Consider the following 21420-nt stretch of genomic DNA (forward strand, 5'->3'; position numbering starts at 1 on the left):
GTGGAGGTGGTGCTGCAGGTATAGGTGCTGGTGCAGGTGGTGGTGGGGGTGGAGGTGGTGGAAAGTCTGCAATTAAGGAAAGGTCTGCAGGTAGGCCAGCAAATGAGGAAGGGATGGTCCCAGCAGACCCATGCTTCTGCTGCTGTAAAGCATTAGCTTGCTCCAGCTGGCGAAGCTGTAGAAATGCTTCCTCCTTTTCTTTGATGATTCTCCTTAGCGTGTTCACCTGATGACTTGTGTTCTCATACGTTTCCTGGAGATACAGAGGGAGGGAAATGAATCAGCAAACCAAAAAAATGCCAATGATTCGGAAAAAAGGGGGGGCTCTGCTATATATAGTATTTCAACATAGGGCCATGCCAGGAAGAGACAGGTGGAAAAAACAGAATTTCCAAGCATCAAAACAGGTCCCAACACCATTACAAACGTAGCAGTATCCAAGAAAGGGATGTCGCACAACTAAATGGCAAATCTAAACAATGGATTTATTTTCTGCTGCAACGCAAACATAAAAAAGGTATACAAGTAGTCAGTAAAGTATGCTGAACATTTTGTCCATTTAAATATACTGTGTGAACACTGTTACATATGTGACATATTATAGTGTGAAATATTGCAGGAACAGCAGCAAGTCCAACTACTGTTCATGCAGTGTAGGAGAAATTTTAATCTGGGGACCTTGATTTTATTTTAGTAACTTTTATTAAATGGTTTTTAAAAACAGGAACCTAAGTAAACTTAAGAATGCTTTCAGTCAAAACAAGAAAAATGCAAAGTGCCATGACAGTGCAAAATAAGTGAATTCCCTTAGGTAGGTGACGCTTGGTGGGCTGGGTCAAGCCCTGGGATCTTGTATTTCTTGACTACTCAAAAGTGAGATGTTACTGCCATAATTCCAGACACTCCTGTCCACCTCGAAATGTTGGGCACTTCGGCCCACTTTTGTGTGCAGCAAAACTTTTTGTTACATCCCCAATGATATAGTTTTAAAAAACAAATTCCCACAAGGAAGACAGTAATAATGGGCAACAGGAGTGCAGAGCCTGGAACAAGCACAAACATCTCACCAATGGAGTCCCTACGACTCTCCAACATCTACCAAACAACTAAAAAAACTGTTTTGGGTGGACTTACCTTTTAAGATCTACTAGTCAAAGAGACATAAGCTTTCGGGGACAAGGATACAAATCTTCTTTAGTGCATCAGTGTAAACATTATTGTCTAGGGAAAATGCTGAAATGTGCACAAGTATGCGCATGGAGGTGTTGAGGTTTACATGTATTGTACACTTACTGTGGCCATATTGACCCTCTAAAGTTGATCACTGACATTTGACCATGATCTCCTTACAAAGAAGTGCTGCTTATACTCTGTCTTATCATAAAAATCTCCCAACCTCAGCCCCTTACTGCCAAGGGAGAGAGGGGCCAGACAGAAAAAATGCTTCAAGAAAGAATCACTCACAATGGCACAAAATAGAATTTTTTACTCTATATTTTCTTAATCATACAGTAGAGGACACAGGCAGCTTCAGAATTGACTGGGATAACCCCAAGCACAGAACAGATGGGTGGCCAACACAGCAAAACAACTAACGGGCCCATATAACAGAAAACAAGGGGAAAACCCCACCTTCAAGTACACCGTGAAGAAACTGAGCATTTCTTGGAGCGGGAGGGGTTATATTATTATTATTCAGGATTTATATAGTGCCAACAGTTTGTGCAGTGCCTATATGGGGTAATATGAAGGTCCTCATAGCTCTGGGCAGCGTCCAATCACCTGGAGATACCTACATATTACCCAGTCCTCTCTGAATCTTCCTGTGTCCCGTACTGTACAATTAAGAAAATATCCTAATACTGAAAGTGTTAGTAATTTCAATTTAAAATTTAAATATTTTTTAGCAAGATGTAAACAAATAGGGCAGACATACATACATACTAGGGATGCAATGATATCGATACTAGTATGAATGCCGATACTGAGTATTTGGGCGAGTACAAGTACTTGCCCAAATGCTTATAATACATATCCCGATAACGGAACTTCCGATATCAGGAAGCTGGGCGGCGAGTCATTACATGCTTCACGGCTTCCTGATTGGCCGGGAAGCTGGCTCCATGCCCCCTCGTCAACAGGGAGCATGGAGCTGGCTTCCCGGCCAATCATGAAGCCGAATCACGGGTAATGAATTCGCCGCCCGGCTCTCTGATTGGTCGGAAAGCTGGTCAATCAGGAAGCCAGGCGGCAAGTCATTATCCGCCCCCCTCCCTGATTAGCCAGAAAGCCGACTCCATGCTTCCTCGTCACCCGGCTAAGCAGGAAGCTGGGTGGTAAGTCATTACACGCCGCCCAGGTTCCCGATTGGTCAGAAAGCTGGCTCCATGCCTCCTTGCTACCTGGTGACAAGGGAGCATGGAGCCAGCTTTCCGGCTAATCAGGAAGTGGCAAGTCATTACACACCTCCTGGCTTCCTTAATGGGACTTCCGGTATCGGTATTTGGTATCGGCGAGTACCAAAAATGTTTTATCTGTACTTGTACTCCATATCGAAAAAACAGTATTGGTGCATCCCTAATACATACATACAATACTAAGAGTAAAGAATTGGTAAAGAAAACATTCCCCTAATTTTCTAAATAACTGACAAGAAAATAACTGGATTTGAAAACGAAAACGTTTTTATAAAAAGAGAAAAAAAAAGTAATAAAATAGCCGGCATGGGGAAAGGGTATTTTTGGTAATTCACGAAAGCATGAGATTTATTTATGGGGGAAACTTATGTGATGTAAGATGAAGTAAATAGTAATAGGAGTTCAGTACATGGATATTCCAGCATCCTGGGAAAACCCCAACAAGTCATGTGTGAAAAAAACAGAACCTCGAGGTTAAGAAACAAAAAGTGATTCTACAGCAGGAGAACGGTTATCAAAAACAAATCTCAAATGCTTAAAAACAAACATATGGAAGACCGAAGTAGCACTTGGATACTTTCATTTACCCCAGTGCAAAAATACCACAAGCATGAGAAAAATTTTGAAAAACACCCAAATGAACTGGGACAGAACATCTGCTTGTAAAGGCTATGTGGCTGTGCAGGGTTGTCCAGAGCCCAGCACAATACGGAAACCATGTGTTGTTGGTATGCCAGTCACAGGGGCTGCAAGAACTGGACGTTCTATGCAAACATATACCCATGAAGGATGACCGCTGTCATTTCAAGGCCAGGAATTTCTAGGTCGTGTTCTAGCAACCTGCAGTCTAATGCTGTGGTAGGAGAAACAGATTACAGCATACTCTGCAGCCACTGGCTCATACAGATTGCTTGAACTAGATCCTTCACAGCTGGAGGGTTGCAGGCTGAAAGATGCTGACAGGGACCATCCCTTAAAGCCAGGGTCAGCCAATATATATTTTTTCAATTCTGGATAGAGCAGTGCAGTGTTGCAACAGGACAAGAAATAAAGGGGACAGGGGTCTCTGGGACAATAATAGACAGACAGACAGACAGACAGACAGACAGACAGACAATCTCAGTGCATCTCCAGTACAAAAAGTGATGGGAAATGTCCTTAAAGGAGAACTATGGGGTCAGGGCTTTTCACCATAGTTCTCCTAAGGGTAACGGAGGACACAAACTAGCGTCCTCCCGTCACCCAAAGCTCAGTATACCACGAGCTACAACTCGCGGTATACTGAGCCCCCACAGCCGGAACGGATCCCAACAATTCTGTCTGGATCCACCCAGCTGCGTGAGTGACAGCTGGCTCTGCCTATCTAGAGGCAAAGCCAGCTGTACCCGCCCCCTCCCCCGTCCGTTCCGCCAGTCAGCGCTGGAGGATCGGACAGGGGAGGGGGGAATCCCTACAGGGAGCCGTGAGTGACAGTCACGGCTCTCTGCACGGATAGATCGAGAAGTGAGCGAGCGACGGTATGTGTTCGCTCACTTCCCGATCTACTGAGCCGACCTGTGACAGTTTCATGGTCACACGTCGGATCAGATTATGAGGATGAGTGAAAATCACTTGTCTCATAATTCTCCTTTTAGAAAGACAGAGACAGCAATAACAGTTTGACAGAAATTCTCTCTCCTTAACACTCTTGTCCAGTTGGGGCTGGAAGTGTGTTTCAGGAAATTAAGATTCATAGGTTGCTCATACATATTCTATATACACATCCATGTAGTTAGGTGTATCACAGTCTCCTTGTAGCTCACCCTAATTATGTCCAGCTCCTTCTCCCTCTGTAACAGAGTTTTTTCCAGCTCGGCCACTCGCATCATGTTCTCATTCTCCAGATCTAGCAGCTTTTCTGTCATCTTGAAGAAAATCATAATTACAGTTATTAGATCATTGTACAGCTCAGAATAAAAGTACCTACTGATATTGTCCTAGCAAGCAGCAACTATCTGCTCTAATATCACCAATCAAAAGTTAAAGGAATGCAGAGATTGGTTTCTTTCCTTTCTGCACTGAAGAAAATCCCTAAAAATCCCGTGCAAATACTCCAAGAAGGAAACATGATGCAATCTATGATATTCTGTCAGTTTCATGTGCGTTGTGGTTTAACTTGTGACCTTTGCTGATACAGTTTGTTTCTCTGGCATACAAGTTTTTGGGGGGAAATTAACCAACAGTTCAAGACTTTGTATGTGCCTTCATTTTTGTACAAGAATAGAACTGTCACTCTTATCTCAGGAATTACAAAATGTATCTTCATTTTAACACCTAAGCCAAATCACAAATGGTGGATTAAATAACGGATGAAGAGTAATAATATATTTTAATACCCATTTAGATATTAGACAGATTAAAGAGGCACCTCACACCAGTCAAACTCCTCAGTGCTCCCTTACCACTCCTGCCAATGGAGTGACATTGTTACTCCCCTTAGCGCCTGACATCTTGGATTTCAGTGCCAGCTGCAGTGAAGGCAGGAGTTACAAAAGAGCACTGGAAATGAGAGTATAACTGGGGCAGGTCCTTTACAAAGACCCTGCCACTTTGTCCTGCATAGGTGAGGTGACTATATCTTTTTATATTTAGGGGGTTATATCCCTAAACTGCTTACAAAAGCAAACTGTTAAGGAATTGTGACTTTTCTTCAATTGTCATTTGTTTCATGCTTGTTCCTAGTTAGTCATTTAGCAGTATTAAAGCCAGAGGAAGCCAGGTGACTAGGCATTAGAAACTGTATTGTGCAGTTAATGTATTTTTCTTGGTTTTTATCAACGATTTTAATTTTAATCAGGTAAATAGGACATTTTGAATATAAATATTACACATTTACCACTTGCACAAAGAACACGGTGTGCTCCACAACAAAGTTGGAGCTTTCTGGGTGTAGATTTACAGCTCTTATGTAGGGAGATCAGTTTAAGGACCAGTGTTTATAGGTTTTTGTTCACATTCGAACGGCTTCTTTCCCCATACAAGGCTATGGGCATGCAAAAGCACCTGATGCAGGCCACATGCAGGTCTTTAAAGTGTCAAAAGCATGCTGCATTTCCCCATTGACACAGGTCCTTACAAAGGCTATAGCGTAAAGCTAGGTTTTTGTTTAACCTACGGGCTGAACAAAAAATATAACCGATTCCTCCATCCATGCTAAACAGCATGGATTGACAAAACTCCCGCTGTGTCCTTTGTATTCTGAATGCAGCAGATGTGCCACTGTCAGAATACCCAAGTCAACTGGTTACCATCACTGTTCGCCCCCAAATTTTCCACCCAACTCCTTCAATTCCTGATCGAAGGATTATGGATGGTAGAGAGCCAAAAGAACAAAATTCATACAGTGTATGGCCAGCTGAAGTCACTAAAGAGGGCAATACCCTTACTTCTCTCCTAACAAAGATGTAATCATATGGCTTAGTCTGTTACTCTATGATATGTTCAAGCATACCGGCAGTGCTAGGCTGTCTATTAGAAAGCCCAACATGCTTTGCAAATTGTGTCATGGATGCACCCCATCTTATTTATTTATAAAATATTTTAAATCGATTATATATGATAAAAAATATCAACTCATCAAAGTCATAATCTTCAATTTTTTTTTAATAAAGTTGACCAAAAGTAATTTGCCCTTCCAACAATTCACCTGCAAATTATTATTACAGATGAGCTAATCTTTAATTGCTCCAAAATGATCCTGTTATATTGAGGCAGAGAAGACAAGGCAGATAGTAATGCGTGCCCAAGGATGTGATCAATCAGAATAAGAAAAAGTCTTTGTGCTCAGCAGGACAATGTAATGTAGTTACATTGTATCAACTGCCACTAGAGACTTCTCATGCATCATATTTTAATTGAACTAAACTGAGAAATGGTTCTCTTTACTTCAGCATTGAACTCCTAAAACAGACTAAATTTACATTGTGCACTGGATAAACGAGGAAGTGGAAAGAAATGCCACCAACAGCTTATACTGTACAAGAGGTTTGGGGGTTGTGGTGACACAATGTAGTTAAAGGTTATGTGTTTTTCCATAACATCCCACTAAAATGTCAGCTATTAGTAAACGTGATCTATAAGTGTTTAAAAAAAATGTTTGATTTTTCTTTTTTTTTTTACCCTGTATTAGAAGCATAACATTGGTAACATTGTATTCCTTATTTTTCTATTAGTCAACAATTTCCACATCTATGGAAATGAGAAAGAGCGGGGAAACTAGAGAAATTTTTTAGCATCCGGCCAGACTGTAGAGCCTGTCTGAAGGATTAAAGTGAATCAAAACTAAACTATCACACTGTTCCACTGGGATATAAATGCAGACACCCTGAGCTGCCCTTACATACCTTTAGCAGTCTTCATAGACAAGATCCAGGATACCTTAGGCGATATACTAACCGCAGCTAGGAAGTAAACATTTTGTGTGCCTACCACCCTTGCCTTCCTTTCCACCTTGGACCTATGTCTAATAGCAAGGTACAGGATGGAGCAGGCCAAAGTGCCTCCTAACTGAAGTTAGTGTTTGTATAGCAGAGTTACCTAGAAGACAGCTATAAGGTATGTACAAGCACCTCAGAATGCCTGTACTAACATTCTGCTAAAACTTTACTAGGTAAGAGGTCAATGCACATACACTTAAACATGTGGAATTTGCCAGCAAATAATTGGCTGCATTTCGCCATTTGCAGCATTTACTAATCAGCTTTATAAAATCAGATAGATGTTGCATCACAAAAATGTTGGCAGGAAAAAAAGTAAATTCACATACACTGAGTGGCCGGATTATTATGAACATCCCATCAGTACTTCGTTGGGCCACGAGATGACTTTGTTGGGCTGCCTCGTGACTACACGAGATGTTGAAAGGTGATGCGAGGAATCTGACACTGCACTGTTGCCCTTCTGTTGTCTTGTACCAGTCTTGCCACTCTCTCCGTTCTGCCCTAACATTGACTAGTCGCTGACGGCCACAATTCGCACGTTCAGACTAGGGTTGCACAGATACCAAGTACAGTACTCGGTACAAGTACGAGTACATGTACCGATACTTTTGAGCTCCAAGACTACACTAGAGAAAAATTCAAAAATTAGGAGGCAGCTGTCATCTGTAAGGAGCACACGGAGCTCCTGGGATTTGTACATCTCTGTTTTAATGTACGATTTTGTTTTTATAACTATAAATAAAGGGATGCGCAGATACCAGTTTTGCGAGTACGAGTACTGGTACTTGCTGAGTACTTACAAGTACAAGTACTGATACATTTTTGTTTATTGTCATGTGACAGTTTTTCTAAAACAATACAGACTAATGATTTCAGGACAGTGGTGGAGTGCCAGAGCCAGGTCCCAGTTGCAACTCTGGTAGTTCTCGTGAAAATGCCAAGTATCTGCACTGGTACTCAAAAAGTATCTGTGCATCCCTAGTTCAGACCCAGATTTTCGGCTGACAGTCCAGTCTTTAAACACTTTAACAACAGCTGCTCTTGATCATTTAATGAATTCTACTGTTTTGCTGATACTCACTCCATGGCTCGCGCCAACAATCATCCCACATTCAAAGACTGTTAAATCGCGTTGTTTACCCATATCTTCAGAAAAAAATCACTTCTACTGTCGTGGTAAACAACCTGCTTCCCTATTTATAATGGTCTGGCCCTCTAGCAACTTCAGCGCGAAATTATAGCTAATTTGCCTACACGCGTCAGGTGGTCATAATAAACTGGCCACTCAGTGTATATCTCCTATATATTTAGCTGGAGTTCAGCTTTAACCAGTATTTACTCTGCATATATTCAGAAGTTTTTCAGTCCTTTGGCATTGTAATGTAAATTGTATTGTACGGTCATCATGTATAAACCTGCTACATACGTACATGGGATAAATGTTCCTCCAATTCCTCTACTTTCTCGAGTGCAACATTCTTCGTCTCTGCATCTTCTAGCAGACCTCCTACATCAAACACATTGTCCAGATAGGCCTGAATTTGCACCTGCAATTTTTCACTTTCTGTGTGCTTAGATTTCTGCAGAGAATGAAAACACACAAAGTTAGGGCACAATGAAACATTAGAGGCATTCGAGACGTTCACTTCTGAGAAACATGTTGTCCTTACCTCCAGGAACTCTTCAAGGCCCAGCTTGGTAAACTCAAACTGAAGGTGAACACGAAAGTTCATATCTTCCACAGAATGGACAACAATGTTAATGAACTGCATACATGCAACCTGTGGGAGGCAAAGGTTTGTTTATCAGCAACAGAGGACAAGTCATAATCTATAATAATTACTATAGTCATCAACTGGGTGTTTGACCTACCATGAAATCGATATTACTGTCTTCATTCCTAAAATATTCCATGAGTTTCTCAAAACGATGCTTCTCCTTGCAGACCTAGAATTAACCAGAGAATATGAGGATACAGAAATATTTATGGGTAGAGCTCTAGTCACGGAGTACAAAAGACTCAGACCACTGGGTTAATGTAATATCATTGCCTACCTCTTTGAAGTTGTCAAAAGCAGACAGAATGATTTCATGTCCTCCCCGGACCAGACACACTGCAGCCAATAATTCCAGGACCAAAGCTTTAGTTCTGTTCAATAAGAAATAAATCATGTAACGAAGAAATCAGATATTCTTTGTGCAATTTGAATGTAATAGGTAGGTAGAAAATGGAATAGTTAGGTAGAACTGTGTAAGAGCTAGGATGAACTCAATGGAGATGGAGTCTTTTTTCAGCCTGACCAAATAAATATATACCAGTGTATTATATGCTTATACCAGTGTATTATATGCTTACATGTAACACACAGGAACATAAGGATTACATTTATAAAAAAAACATACCTTGGATTCTTGTTGTTTAAACTAAGGGCAATTTCATTGACAGCATGAGGGTGGGACATGACCAGATTGAAGCCATACTAAGAGAAGGAGAAGAAAAGAGAAAAAATTATGCACATATATATTGTATACTCTTCATACACCTAAAACACCATCCATATTTTGGTATCTTATAAATAGATGCATGTGTGTATATATTCTTTGGATAGAAGTAGATGGGTATACATTTTTAATATACATACATAGCTGCCTACATCCAAAAAACTGTATACACACAAATCTATTCATAGGATAACCAAAGTATGAATGATAGCCTGGGCTGCATGTTATATCATCACATCGATCACACCACATGTATACCTGGTAATTCATAATGGCGCGGAGGCACATGATGCACACATGTACATCGTCCTTCTGGCTGACCAATCTGGAGTTTTTCAGCGCTTTCTTTCCTGGCAGTGTATTGTAGCTGCTATTGGATGACAATGAGTACACACAAATAGTTGATTTAGGCAGTACGCTATGCATATCTCAAATTATCAGGCTCAATCACTTGGACAGTAGATATAGATTTGATTCTCCAGGACTACACTGGTATATACGTTAGTAGCAAAACAGAATGAATCAATGAAATGGATAAAAAGGTAGCTTTCCCTGATCGTGGATAGCTTTGAAAAGCACAGCATTATTATATAGAAATTTGACTTATGGCAGTAACACCCAAAAAATAAAAGGAATCATAAAAGGTGACAATCACCTTTTACTACTAAATTTGTATTTGTGAAAATTACATTACTTTTTGGTCCAGTAAATTATGATAATATAATGAGAAAAATTAGGCAAAAACACAAGCAGATCATATGCCATTATTTTCATCGATAACACTGTTTGTTTGTGGCTCACTATTATTATAACTGTGGCAAGTATACAAAACAAGTATGATATGGTGTATACCTATACTGGAAAGTCATATAATAACATATTGATGTAGAATCATCATATGTAGTCTTCATTGTATTTCTATGGACCCTTTGCCTTTCCAGGTGTTACTAGCCTTTTAATTTAACACCATCATGAAAAGAATAGTTCTGTAAGAATCACAAACACGGCATCTTGGCAGGATAGCTGCAAGGAACAATGGCAAGGAGCGGGCACACAAATACATACCGGAGCACAGACTGGCGGGCAGTGCGAGCGAGGCCGTTGGCGAAAGGGGCATGGAGGGCGTTGGGACTCTGCAGATCCTCGATGGATCTGCTCCAGGGTTTGGACTTTTCAACCAAGCCATCCTCCCCGTTTTCCAGGCCCTCAAAATCAAACCTACACCAAAGGGATACAAAGAAGCTTGAGCGGCCAAGGGAAAGACAGAGGAATGGATAAAGCAAAGCTACAAAGCAGCGGAAAAATGGTATCCAACCTGCTAGATATGCAATAGCTGCAGTGGCTGGCACCAACAGACAACAAACTGAGTAGCATATGTCAGACGGAAACTGTTACTTGGAACACATGCTGCTACTTCAGCATCAGGACACAAGAATTCACAGTGGATAATCATCAGCATTTTTTGTGCACAGATTTTCCTACTTGTGGTGTCTAGTGATGGCTCTCCCACATACATTCAGGAAAACAAATTCACTGACTGTACTTACATAACCGCGCACTGTGCAAATGAGAGATACTCCACCAAAACATCCAGGCCCCTGTTTTCATTATTCAAGAACTCACGCACCCACCTACAAGAAAAAGACAATGCTGTTAATTACTGCCCAGGAGAGGAAATTACATTTAGGAACACCTTGGGGAACACCATTCCACATACATGTGTTAACTTTGTTTTTTAAAGCCAGCAGAAGCCATGCTTGTGACCTTTATGGTTCAGGAAAAATTCTTTATGGTTTACAATTAGACTCCAGGCTGTCAGCCCAGTTATGGGGGTATAGTTATGAATCTATAAAGATTCCATATAATTGTGCTTTAGACTCACAAGACTCTGCCATACATTACATTATACAAAACCAGTCAAAACTATTTTAACAACAATCATGCAGCTAACACATTTCAGTTAGGTGAACACATGACTACATAGTTTAAACAGAATTCCCCACTGGAAAGGGAAGTCTTTTATCTAGAATTAAAATGATTTATTTTAAACCACTGCCATTGTATTGGTTGACTAAGTTTGGTGCTGTGCCTGCATAAACCTGTGTAAAACTACAGAACACAGTTAGCACTTGTAGCGCCCTCTGCTATGTCTCTAATAAATTTAGTTTATGTCTGGACTGTAGTCAGTCTGGATGCTGATTGCTCCGAGTTCTACAGGATTCCCTGAGTCTGGTGGATTGATTGTTTCCCCCTGTTGCTGGGTTGATCTATATGATCTTTTACTCTCTGCTCTAGTTATCTCTTCACACACCCATCTCCGACTCCTCACAGAACTGTCTATACCCTTCCATCTCATGTACCGTTCCACACACTCCAAATCTTGAAACCCTGAAATGCTTAAAACTCACTTCTGAAATCTTATCCAAGGTTCTTGTTTGTCACCAATTCAGCTGTTTCCTCTCCTACCATCCAAACTGAACTATCTGCTCTGATTGGAAGGGATCTCCAGGTATTTGTTTTTGCAATATAACCATATGTACCTGTCACCAGAAACCTTGTATGTATCTATATTACCTGCATTACGCATCCTTGTTTGTATCACTATGAACAGCACCGCATCAGATGACTGCGCTATTGAATGACAAGATTCTATAAGCTGGGGGGGGGGGTGAGGGGGCACGTGCCCCGGGTGCCACTTTAGGAGGGGTACCACTGGGTGTGTGGATGGAGCAACTCTGAGCCTTTTCCCCGGGTGACAGATTGCCTAGCTTCCACACTGCCTATAAGGATGTCTGTCTGTCACAGGCCAGACTTGCCTTCAGGACCATACTTTTCAATGATCAGATCGCTATAAGTTGTACTAATACTGGGGCAAAGCCCACATCTTCAGCCTAACCCGCAGTAATTACTCCAGAACTGGCACTGCTTCCATAAAGCTTGACAATGGCAACATCTGGCAATGTATGGAAGCCTCATCTGCAGCAAGCAATAGCCACATGACCAATATCTTCCCTTTAACTAGGCTATACTGTGAAGTACAATGTTTAATACATCACTGCTTATCATGTCTTATTTTCCTTTATCATCTGAAATCCAAAAACTGTGGATTAAAATGTAAGCTTAACTGACAAATACATATACATCACAGGATCCATACACAGAGCACCTATTGTCTGAGTACTTCCATATCTATCTAAAGTAAAAAGAATAGTAAACAGTCACTCCCCCTGCCACCCCCCCCCTGCAAACATGCACACAAAGGGTTCCTTTTCCTTTTTTTTATAAAAATTGGACTGGGCTATGCCATCTGACCAGTTTAGAGAGATACAGAGCCAAGCTCAATTCTTTTTCAGATTAAGTATTTATTGACAAGACCCTGTCAGGTTTAATGAGGTCAGTACATTCTATGAGGCTTTAAACTACCATCATTCTGCCGAAAGAAGATACACATGCCAAGTTATGAAAATCTATACAAACAAAGAGTGAAATCCAATTCAAAGGAAACCTGAGATGTCAGATCCCTCTTTGAAATAATTGTATGCTGCCCTAATAACATAGCAGCAGCAGGACACCAGCTCTAAAGAAAATCTACTATATAATAATGATGTTTCTTTTCAGAATGAAGAGAACAGTTCAGGCGGGGCATCTCCGGGTCTCTACATCACTGCTATGCACTCTGCCTTGAGTGAATGGATCAGGGCCCCAGCCATGTGAGTAACAAAATAAACAAATGTGAGCACTTCTCAGCTCACTGTTTTGTCTGGAGCGCAATTATCGAGCAGCTTCATTACATCATAGAAACATGTAGACCGTGATACTGGGAGGGCACAGGTCATTGCATATAAAACTTTAGCACTTGTATCATTCTGAAGCAAACATCACTTGAATCTGGTGAAGGAAATCTTGAAAGGACATTAAGATGATACAAGTACTGAAAACTTTGCTTTAAGTACAAAGAGCGCCCTCGTTTGTCGGAAAAGAATTCGAACTGTGAATCTGCTCAATTCTGAATATACCAAAAAATCAATTATTTGTCGGTGATACATGATGCACTCCAGATACCTAGGAAGAACGAGGGTACATGCACTTTGGCATCCTCAGCATCTGTTACAATGGTTTCTTTTATGGATGTAGCTTATATACAATCCACCCACACTACAAGGGTGACCAGGACTGCAGGATCTCATTTATTCTGGCATGAATTAGACATGCCAGCAATGGCATTCAGAAGAGCAAGAGGAGCCAAAAGGAAAGTTGATTTTTTCAAATGACACTGCACCTTAGTGATGTTGCAGCATTGTGGTCCTGCAAAATACTGTTCCACCACAAACAAATGCAGAGGGGATTTTGTTTGGGTAATACTTTAAAGATAAACCATACCATCTGGAGTGCTTCTTTACCCTCTCCCCTCTTGTTCTGGCTAGTGATGAAAGGTGTGAGAGCAGGTTCACACCATTTTCTGGACCAGATCTGGAACGCACTGTGTTGCGGTTTGCCACGGTTTTGTCGCATTTTTAAATCGTTCTATTTTAGGTCTTGCTGGGGGACCTCTGCAAGACCTACAGATAGCCAGGAAAAGAGCAGCGCAATGCTTGCACATAAGAGACATGAACTTTTCAGAGCTGCTCAAATGATCTTAGCTAGGGACAACCTGGGCACCAAAGCCTCTCCACTTGTCCATCTTCCTATTATTGTTCTTATATTGCGCCCACTTCAGCCATCATGGTTTCTATCTTCACAAAGTAGGAAGTCCAGGGGTGATAAGATCTTTCAAACCAACACTGGTCTGGAACAGACTGCGATGGTGTGAACTGAGGCCAAAAAGAGCACAGGGAAACATTGGGATACATTTTAGGTCTAGAAACAATCTGGTCTGGAGGTGGTCTGGAAGTGGTGTGAATGGGCCCTAAAAGTTTGATAAACTCCCTCTCCCCCTAACCAGTACCTGTACCTGTTGCCAGCTTACAGTTGAGGATGACTAGGCGCAGGATAGAACTGGGACATGGGCACGATAGGAAAGCTATACAAGTATCATGTGAACCCACAAAAACTTGGAAGCAGCTACCCAAGCAGCATTTTTGAGTAACCATGATGACATTAAAGAACACCTTGGTGTTGAACTTCCATTTGGTCGAATCTGAACTGTTATTGGATGCTGCAGTTCATGTGCATCTATCACTACTGAAAAGCCTCTGAGAAGTTTGGATTTCATATAAAAAATAAAGCATGTGCCTTTTCATCACATTATCTAGAATACGGCATTAATGGAAAACAGAAATTTCACGTATGTATGTGCAGTAAATCGTAAGAAAAACCAGCACTGTATGAGGTCATCTAACACATCTGTACCCACCTCCACAATCAGAGGTGTTATGGGGGCTGTGCTGGGGAATGTACGAGCAGCCCACTGGAGATGAATGATCTCATTGTGTACATGCAGAATCGTTCACAGCAGAAAAAGGTTATCAGGTCAGATAATAGACAGTATATTAATATAGTTAAATGAAAAGTGTGCACTGATCTATCCTTACTACCATATACAGCGTATACTCTGATGTAAACATGGTGACCTTGGATGTTATCTACCAGATGTAATCCACGGTGAAGTTAAAGCAAGAAAGTAAACTGGTGGATGTAAACACACTGGGGGGATTTATCAAAACTGGAACAAGCAGAATCTGGAGCAGTTGCCCATGGCAACCAATCAGCATCTATCTTCAGTTTGCCCAGGTAAGATTTGAAAATGAGAGAGAGAGAAGCTGATTGGCTGCAGTGCAAATCTGCTCCACATTTTTTCTGCTCCAGTTTTGATAAATTCCCCCCACTATATCTACGATACCATAAATGGGCCAGGTCCCGGGGAGGATGCGACTCCTGTGCAAATGTGCAGGAATTACCTCATTAAATGGCTACCCAATGGCTGAAGAGGACTTCGGAGAACCTGAAAGTGTAGGTGGTGGCAGCAGCGCTGAGTATCAGAGATCAGTCCGACTGTGCTGGAGACGGGCACACTTTAAAGGTAAGTGTGTCCTAATGTGCAAGTGTGCACAACATACTTGCACACTAGGGCAGAAACAAACAAAAATTGACACGAAATTCCGGAGTTAAATCTTAAAAATGCATTCAAGTACCTGAACTATTAACAAAAATGTATCTTATTTGTGTATCACTCAGCTTAGACCCTTAAATCATCTCTGAATTGGTGCCGACACTCTCCTTCCTTCTGGAGGGTGGCTACTTTTGTTCCCCATGGTCCCTATGTGTATTGTAAAGTAGCCACTGCTCCAAGCTCGTTCCCGGGATAGACTATAACTTCAATACAAATTAGTAAACTAAACATGAGATTGTAGTACATCACAGGAGTGATATTGGAGCGGTGGATACTTTTGCATTTTCAGACCCAGCCTGAGGCGGGGGTAACCGGGTGTAAACGGACACCCGTCCATTTACACATGGCTGCCCATAGACTAACATTAGGCATCCGATCGCGTCCATCTGAAAAACTGACAGGCAGACACTGAAGCGGCTGTGTGAAAGGGGCCTAAGAAGAGTGTCTGAGCCTAGACATCTAGTATTAGGAGGCTGGGGTATAGGAGATATGGGGACAAAGCGGTGGATGAAAGTCAGGTTTAAGGGGTATAAGTGAAAGACGATGAAAAGAAAGGGGAAAAGGCAGGAAAAGAGAGAGGGGCCATTCCCCACATTGTTGTGTACTATATTTTAATTATGGGGTTTTTTTCGTGTGACGCAAAGCAGAGGTAAAACAATATTAGGAGACATTGTGGTACAAAAGAATAATCCTTCACACTACTTTAGAGGAAAGCATACAAGTCCAAACATTCAGCTCGTCTCCACAGCCATTTGTCACTGAAAACTGGAAATAAACCTATCCTGACCACTATTTTTATTTTAGAGACGTTCGTGTCACTATTTTCTTTCCACAATGTCCTTTTCAGTCCTAACATCACTTGTGTATCATAGATGAAACACTACGGATTTGACAGCTGTTTTGTTTTGTTCTTTTCCAATGAACCTCTCTGAATTTTCATCTTTCTTCTGTGGGAAATGTCAAACAACTGGAAGAAAATCAGTCTGTGTCCGACAGCGGGATTGCTGAATCGTTATTCTTCAGAATACAATTGTTTTCTTTCCTCTCTTGAACACTGTCAGATTTATTGGGATTAATAGAATGTCTTCTCCTTGTATCTGTCATCCAGGCTCTGGCACATGACTCAGTCTGACAGTAGAGCTGCTGAGGACTTTTTCCTCTCCCAGGCCAGCGGCCGCCTATTTCCTGTCTGCTACCTCCCCAGTCCCCACACCACCTCCTGCTCATTTCCTGTCTGACTACAGGCTCTATTTCTGGGGATGCTTTCAGCTGACGTATGCAGAGCTCTCAGCTCGAGTCCTACCTAAATGATGCCAAAACTTTTTTTTCCCCCCTTTCTTCTACACATATTCAGGTTACATTATTCCCACACACTCTGTAGCTCAAGACACTCTTATTTCCAGGATGACAAAGCTAAAGATAAAAATGAGCTCCCTACAGCAACAGCGATTGTGTCTATTAAAATGTACGCTTACCTCTCTAGCTTGGAGAATGAACAATTACTGCATCACGTGAAGGGAATGTATCAAATCTGGTGCACACAGAATCTGGAGCAGTTGCCCGCGGCAACTAATCAGCTTCTATCATTATTTTCAAAGCTTCACTGTACAAAGTGAAGAGAAAAGCTAATTGGTTGCCATGGGCAACAGCCCCAGATTCTGTCTGCTTCCATTTTGATAAATTCCCCCTATTATGCTTTATATTTTAAAACAGGATATGCTCAGGCACATTTATGCGATTGGGTTCAGTATAAAAAAGGGAGAAGTGAGCATCACTCGAGTAAATTCCCTTTTGTAATGCATCTAAGTAGTCTGCTAGCTTTGTTAGTTAAATGCCAGGCTGCAGATAAAGCTAGCATACTACTCTCATGCATTACAAAAGGGAATTTTAGATGGCTATACACTAATATTTTTTTTCACTCAACCTGCGGGCTGAACAAAGAAGACCTTACAGAGTCCTCCATCAACACTTAAGAGCGTTGATCGAGGAATCTCCCTCTGTCTTCAATGTATCCTGACAGGGACCAGCGGCCTGAAAAGAGCCAGCAGCTAACTAGCTGCCGGCTCTCTTCATTTTAAGATTTCCTTTGACCTGCTCTTTTGATTAGCTGATCGTGGGATGCCGGCTGAAAGGATGCAGACAGTAGCACCCACTGTGCAAATTTTTGCCGGTTCATCAAGAATCAGCCAAAATTCGCAGTGCATGGCCAACTTTAATCTAGAGACAAATCTATAACTTTACTCCTTCAAAAAAGCACCGGTCAGGCCTGATTTTCAGTATGCAGTTCAGTTTTGGTTAGGGGTGCACCGATACCGTTTTTTGGTATCAAGTACCGATATATATTTTTTTGGTACTTGCCAATACCGAGTAGGGATACCAAAAGTCCCAATAAGGAAGCTGGGTGACGTGTAATGACTCGCTGCTCGGCTTCCTGATTAGCCGGGAAGCAGTCTCCATGTTCCCTCGTCACCAGGTGACAAGGAAGCATTGAGCAGGCTTTCTGCCCAATCAGGAAGCTGGGGGGGCAGGTAATGACTCGCTACCTGGCTTCCCAATTGGCCAGCTTCCCAGCCAATCAGAAAGCCGGCGGCAAGTCATTACACACCACCCGACTTCCTGATTGGCCGGGAAGCCGGCTCTATGCATCTCCTCAAATAGTGACGAGAGAGCATGGAGCCAGCTTTCTGGCCAATCGGTAAGCCGGGGGGTGGGTAATGACTCGCCCCCCAGCTTCCTGATTGGCCGGAAAGCCATCTCTATGCTCCCCGGTGACGAGGGAGCATGGAGTGGGTTTCCCGGACAATCAGGAAGCCGGGCAGCGTGTAATGACTGGCTACGCGGCTTCCTGATACCGGAAGTTTCGTTATCGGGGAAGGTATCGAAGCATTTTGGCGAGTACTCGCCCAAACACTCGGTATCGGCACCAATACCAATATTGGTATCAGTGCATCCCTAGTTTTGGTACCCGATCCAAAGACATATGTCCTCAAACTAGAAAGCTCAGAGAAGGGCAACAAACTTAATAAGAGGACTGGAGGACCTCAGCTATGAGGAACAATTACTAAAATGACACTTAATCACCCTGAGGAAGAGGCATCTAAGATGGGATATGATCACAATGTACAAGGTTTTCAAATGTGATTGTAGCATCAGTAATAAACTATATACTCCCCGATTCCAGAGGAAGACACATGACCACCACCTGAGTTTGGGTGAAAAGAGGTTTAATCTCAAACAGCGTAATGGATTCTTTACAGTTAGAGAGGTGAAAATGTGGAACTCCCTTCCCAAGGTAGTTGTATCAGCTGAGAGTATAGATAACGTAAAAAAACTTTTAGATGTCTTCGTCATACAATATATATCCCAATAAATCTCAATATACATGGAATTCCTAGCAACTCTTACACACACGTCAAACTGGATGGACCTGTGTCATTAACCTTCCCAACCATGTAACTTGCAAACGTTTGCTAGACTATGCACTTAACAAGCACCAAGATTGCTTGTAATCACATGCAGAGATTCGCTGAAATATATCACTGTTCCTTTTCTACAAGGAAGTGGTAAGTACCTTCTGACATACACGACACTGCACATCATACTTTCAGCATAAGAGAGGAAGAGTCAATTGTATCAGTAACCACAGATAGGATTTTTGTACTCACCATAAAATCCTTTTCTCTGCGTTCATCGAAGGACACAGTCGGATCCTTAGGATCTTCACGGTGAAGATCCTAAGGATCTGGCTGTGTCCTTCAATGAATGCAGAGAAACTTTATTTTTGTAAGTCTTGGGGAAGAATTAGAAGTATATCTGTGGCTCCGTTAGAGATTCGTTCACTTCCTGTCTGCTATAAAGATTTTCACAGCACAGGAAGTGAGGGTAAATCTAACGAAGCCCTGTATAGCGGTAAAACCCCATTCTATTCTGTGCATCTACACCCACAAATAAAAATGTAATATATTGCAGCTTACCACTCCTTAGATGTAGTGGCTGCATTAGTTTTCTTTTCTGAAGCTTATTTGCTATTATTGATACCTGTGAGTAAACAAACTTCTTGTCCCAGGGTGGCAACATTTACACCTCCACTCTATCTTTGTTCATCTCCATTACATGGGGGCTGATAAGCTTGTCTGTGCTTTAAAAGGACATGGCAAGGGTATGGCATTTGTGGCAACATGAACATGTATTTTCTGTACTCGCTGAAAATGTTCTCGGTCTAAAATAAGAAAACTAGTGCAGTCACCACATCAAAGGACTGGTAAGCTGCAATATATTACAGTTTTGGTTTTACCTAAATAATAAAAAGTCCCAGCTGTGCAGTGATTCGGGCAAGGTTGGCCAGAACTCTATCTGCCCATCATTCCTGGTGGGACTCCCCAGATGTCCAGATAGATATTGTGTTGCCCCTAGCAACTAGATTCTATTTTTCATGCCAGATCTACGAATTGGAGAATCTTAAAGACTATTTAAGGCAATAGAGTTTGTTTTTTAAGCATTTCATCATGATTTTTAATAAGTGTTAAAAAGTGGAAATTGTTCTTATTGGTGAAAGCCTCCAACTGTCCTTTCCTACAGCAAGTTTGATCATGGCAAGCAACATGTGATTGGCATGTTATGTCCAATAAAACCACTTTTTCTATAAACCAACTTACATACATGGGGGTTCACCATGTGCTCAGTAGTCACTGACCTACATACAGAAAAGCCCAGTCATAAAAATATAAAACCTAAAATACTGCAACCAGTCTAACTGAAGCTTTCATTTACTATTCTATTTTGGCAGGGACATCCCCAAACTATTCGCAGCCTGAGGCAGAGGGAATGGGGTGTTTAGGGGATGGTGTTGGTGGGGGTGCACAGTACCTTGATCCAGCGTCCTGCACAGCTCAGTGATGTTGCTGGTTGACAGGAGCTGCTCGGGTCACCAGCCAGAGCATCCCACTCAGCTCCTGGTAACCAGTGACATCAGTGAGTTGTGCGGAATGCCGGACAGAGCCTCCCAGATTGCTTACAGCTCTTAGTAACCTGGGGGCTCTGGCCAGAAAGGTACACTTGCTGATAGCCCCCTCCCAAGTGACCCAATGAGATGTTGCCCGAGGAAACAGCCTCATTATAGGGACGGCCTTGTGTTTAGGTAAAAGTATGGTAAATGAATGGTTGATGCAGGTCACATTCATGCTTTTCTTTTTCTAGTGCTGATGAATTATCCTCAGTACCGTAAAGGTGGCCAGAGACAAGGGAATACAATTACTTAAAGGAGAACTATGAGATGAGTGATTTCCACTCACCTCATAGTTCTAAGCCTACCTGTGACAATGAGACTGTCACAGGTCGGCTCAGTAGATCGGGAGGTGAGGTAACACATACCGGGTTCGCTCACCTCTCAATCCTGTCACGGCTCTCTGCCGTGACAGGGGGAGGGGCTGGATTCCCCTCTCCCATCTGCCAGCGCTGACTGGCAGAACGGACGGCTGGGCGGATCCCGTCATCTACGTCGGGATCCGCTCCAGGTGCGGCGTCTCAGTATACCGCAAGCTGTAGCTCGCGATATACTGAGCTTAGGGTAACGGGAGGACGCTAGTTTGTGTCCTCCCGTTACCCTAAGGAGAATTATGGGGAAAAACACTGACCCCTAAGTTCTCCTTTAACAGTGAAATTATGAGAACAGGTCCTTTGATTACTCTCTATACCTGCCTAGGAGGAAGCCACCAGGAGCTTACTTATCAGTACAAATTAATGCAATATTTAACAATCCAATCCACTCAGTAGGTCATCACATTGAAAGCCAGGGATACACAGTGGACCATCGACACAACCATGAGGGTCTCAATCATAATTTGAATGCAGCATATGCAAGTATAACACGTGTGAAGATGCCACATGGAACTAGTATGAAAGAGCCCTGAATACA

General features: G+C 42.1%; 1 protein-coding gene across 1 annotated transcript in view; it reads right to left on the reverse strand.

Moving 5' to 3' along the window:
• Positions 1 to 21420, reverse strand: part of FMNL3 (formin like 3) — a 109544-nt gene that overhangs the window by 23470 nt on the left and 64654 nt on the right. Inside the window, exons 7-16 of the mRNA XM_018567621.1 lie at positions 10945 to 11028; positions 10463 to 10615; positions 9656 to 9767; positions 9299 to 9375; positions 8951 to 9044; positions 8768 to 8842; positions 8566 to 8676; positions 8326 to 8475; positions 4220 to 4321; positions 1 to 253 (exon numbers count right to left, since the gene is read on the reverse strand). Of these exons, the coding sequence (XP_018423123.1) occupies positions 1 to 253; positions 4220 to 4321; positions 8326 to 8475; positions 8566 to 8676; positions 8768 to 8842; positions 8951 to 9044; positions 9299 to 9375; positions 9656 to 9767; positions 10463 to 10615; positions 10945 to 11028 (1211 nt within the window). The remainder of the gene's footprint in view (positions 254 to 4219; positions 4322 to 8325; positions 8476 to 8565; positions 8677 to 8767; positions 8843 to 8950; positions 9045 to 9298; positions 9376 to 9655; positions 9768 to 10462; positions 10616 to 10944; positions 11029 to 21420) is intronic.

Source organism: Nanorana parkeri, unplaced genomic scaffold (genome assembly GCF_000935625.1).
Source record: "Nanorana parkeri isolate BGI_ZX_2015 unplaced genomic scaffold, ASM93562v1 scaffold1076, whole genome shotgun sequence".
NCBI classification, from domain to species: Eukaryota; Metazoa; Chordata; class Amphibia; order Anura; family Dicroglossidae; genus Nanorana; species Nanorana parkeri.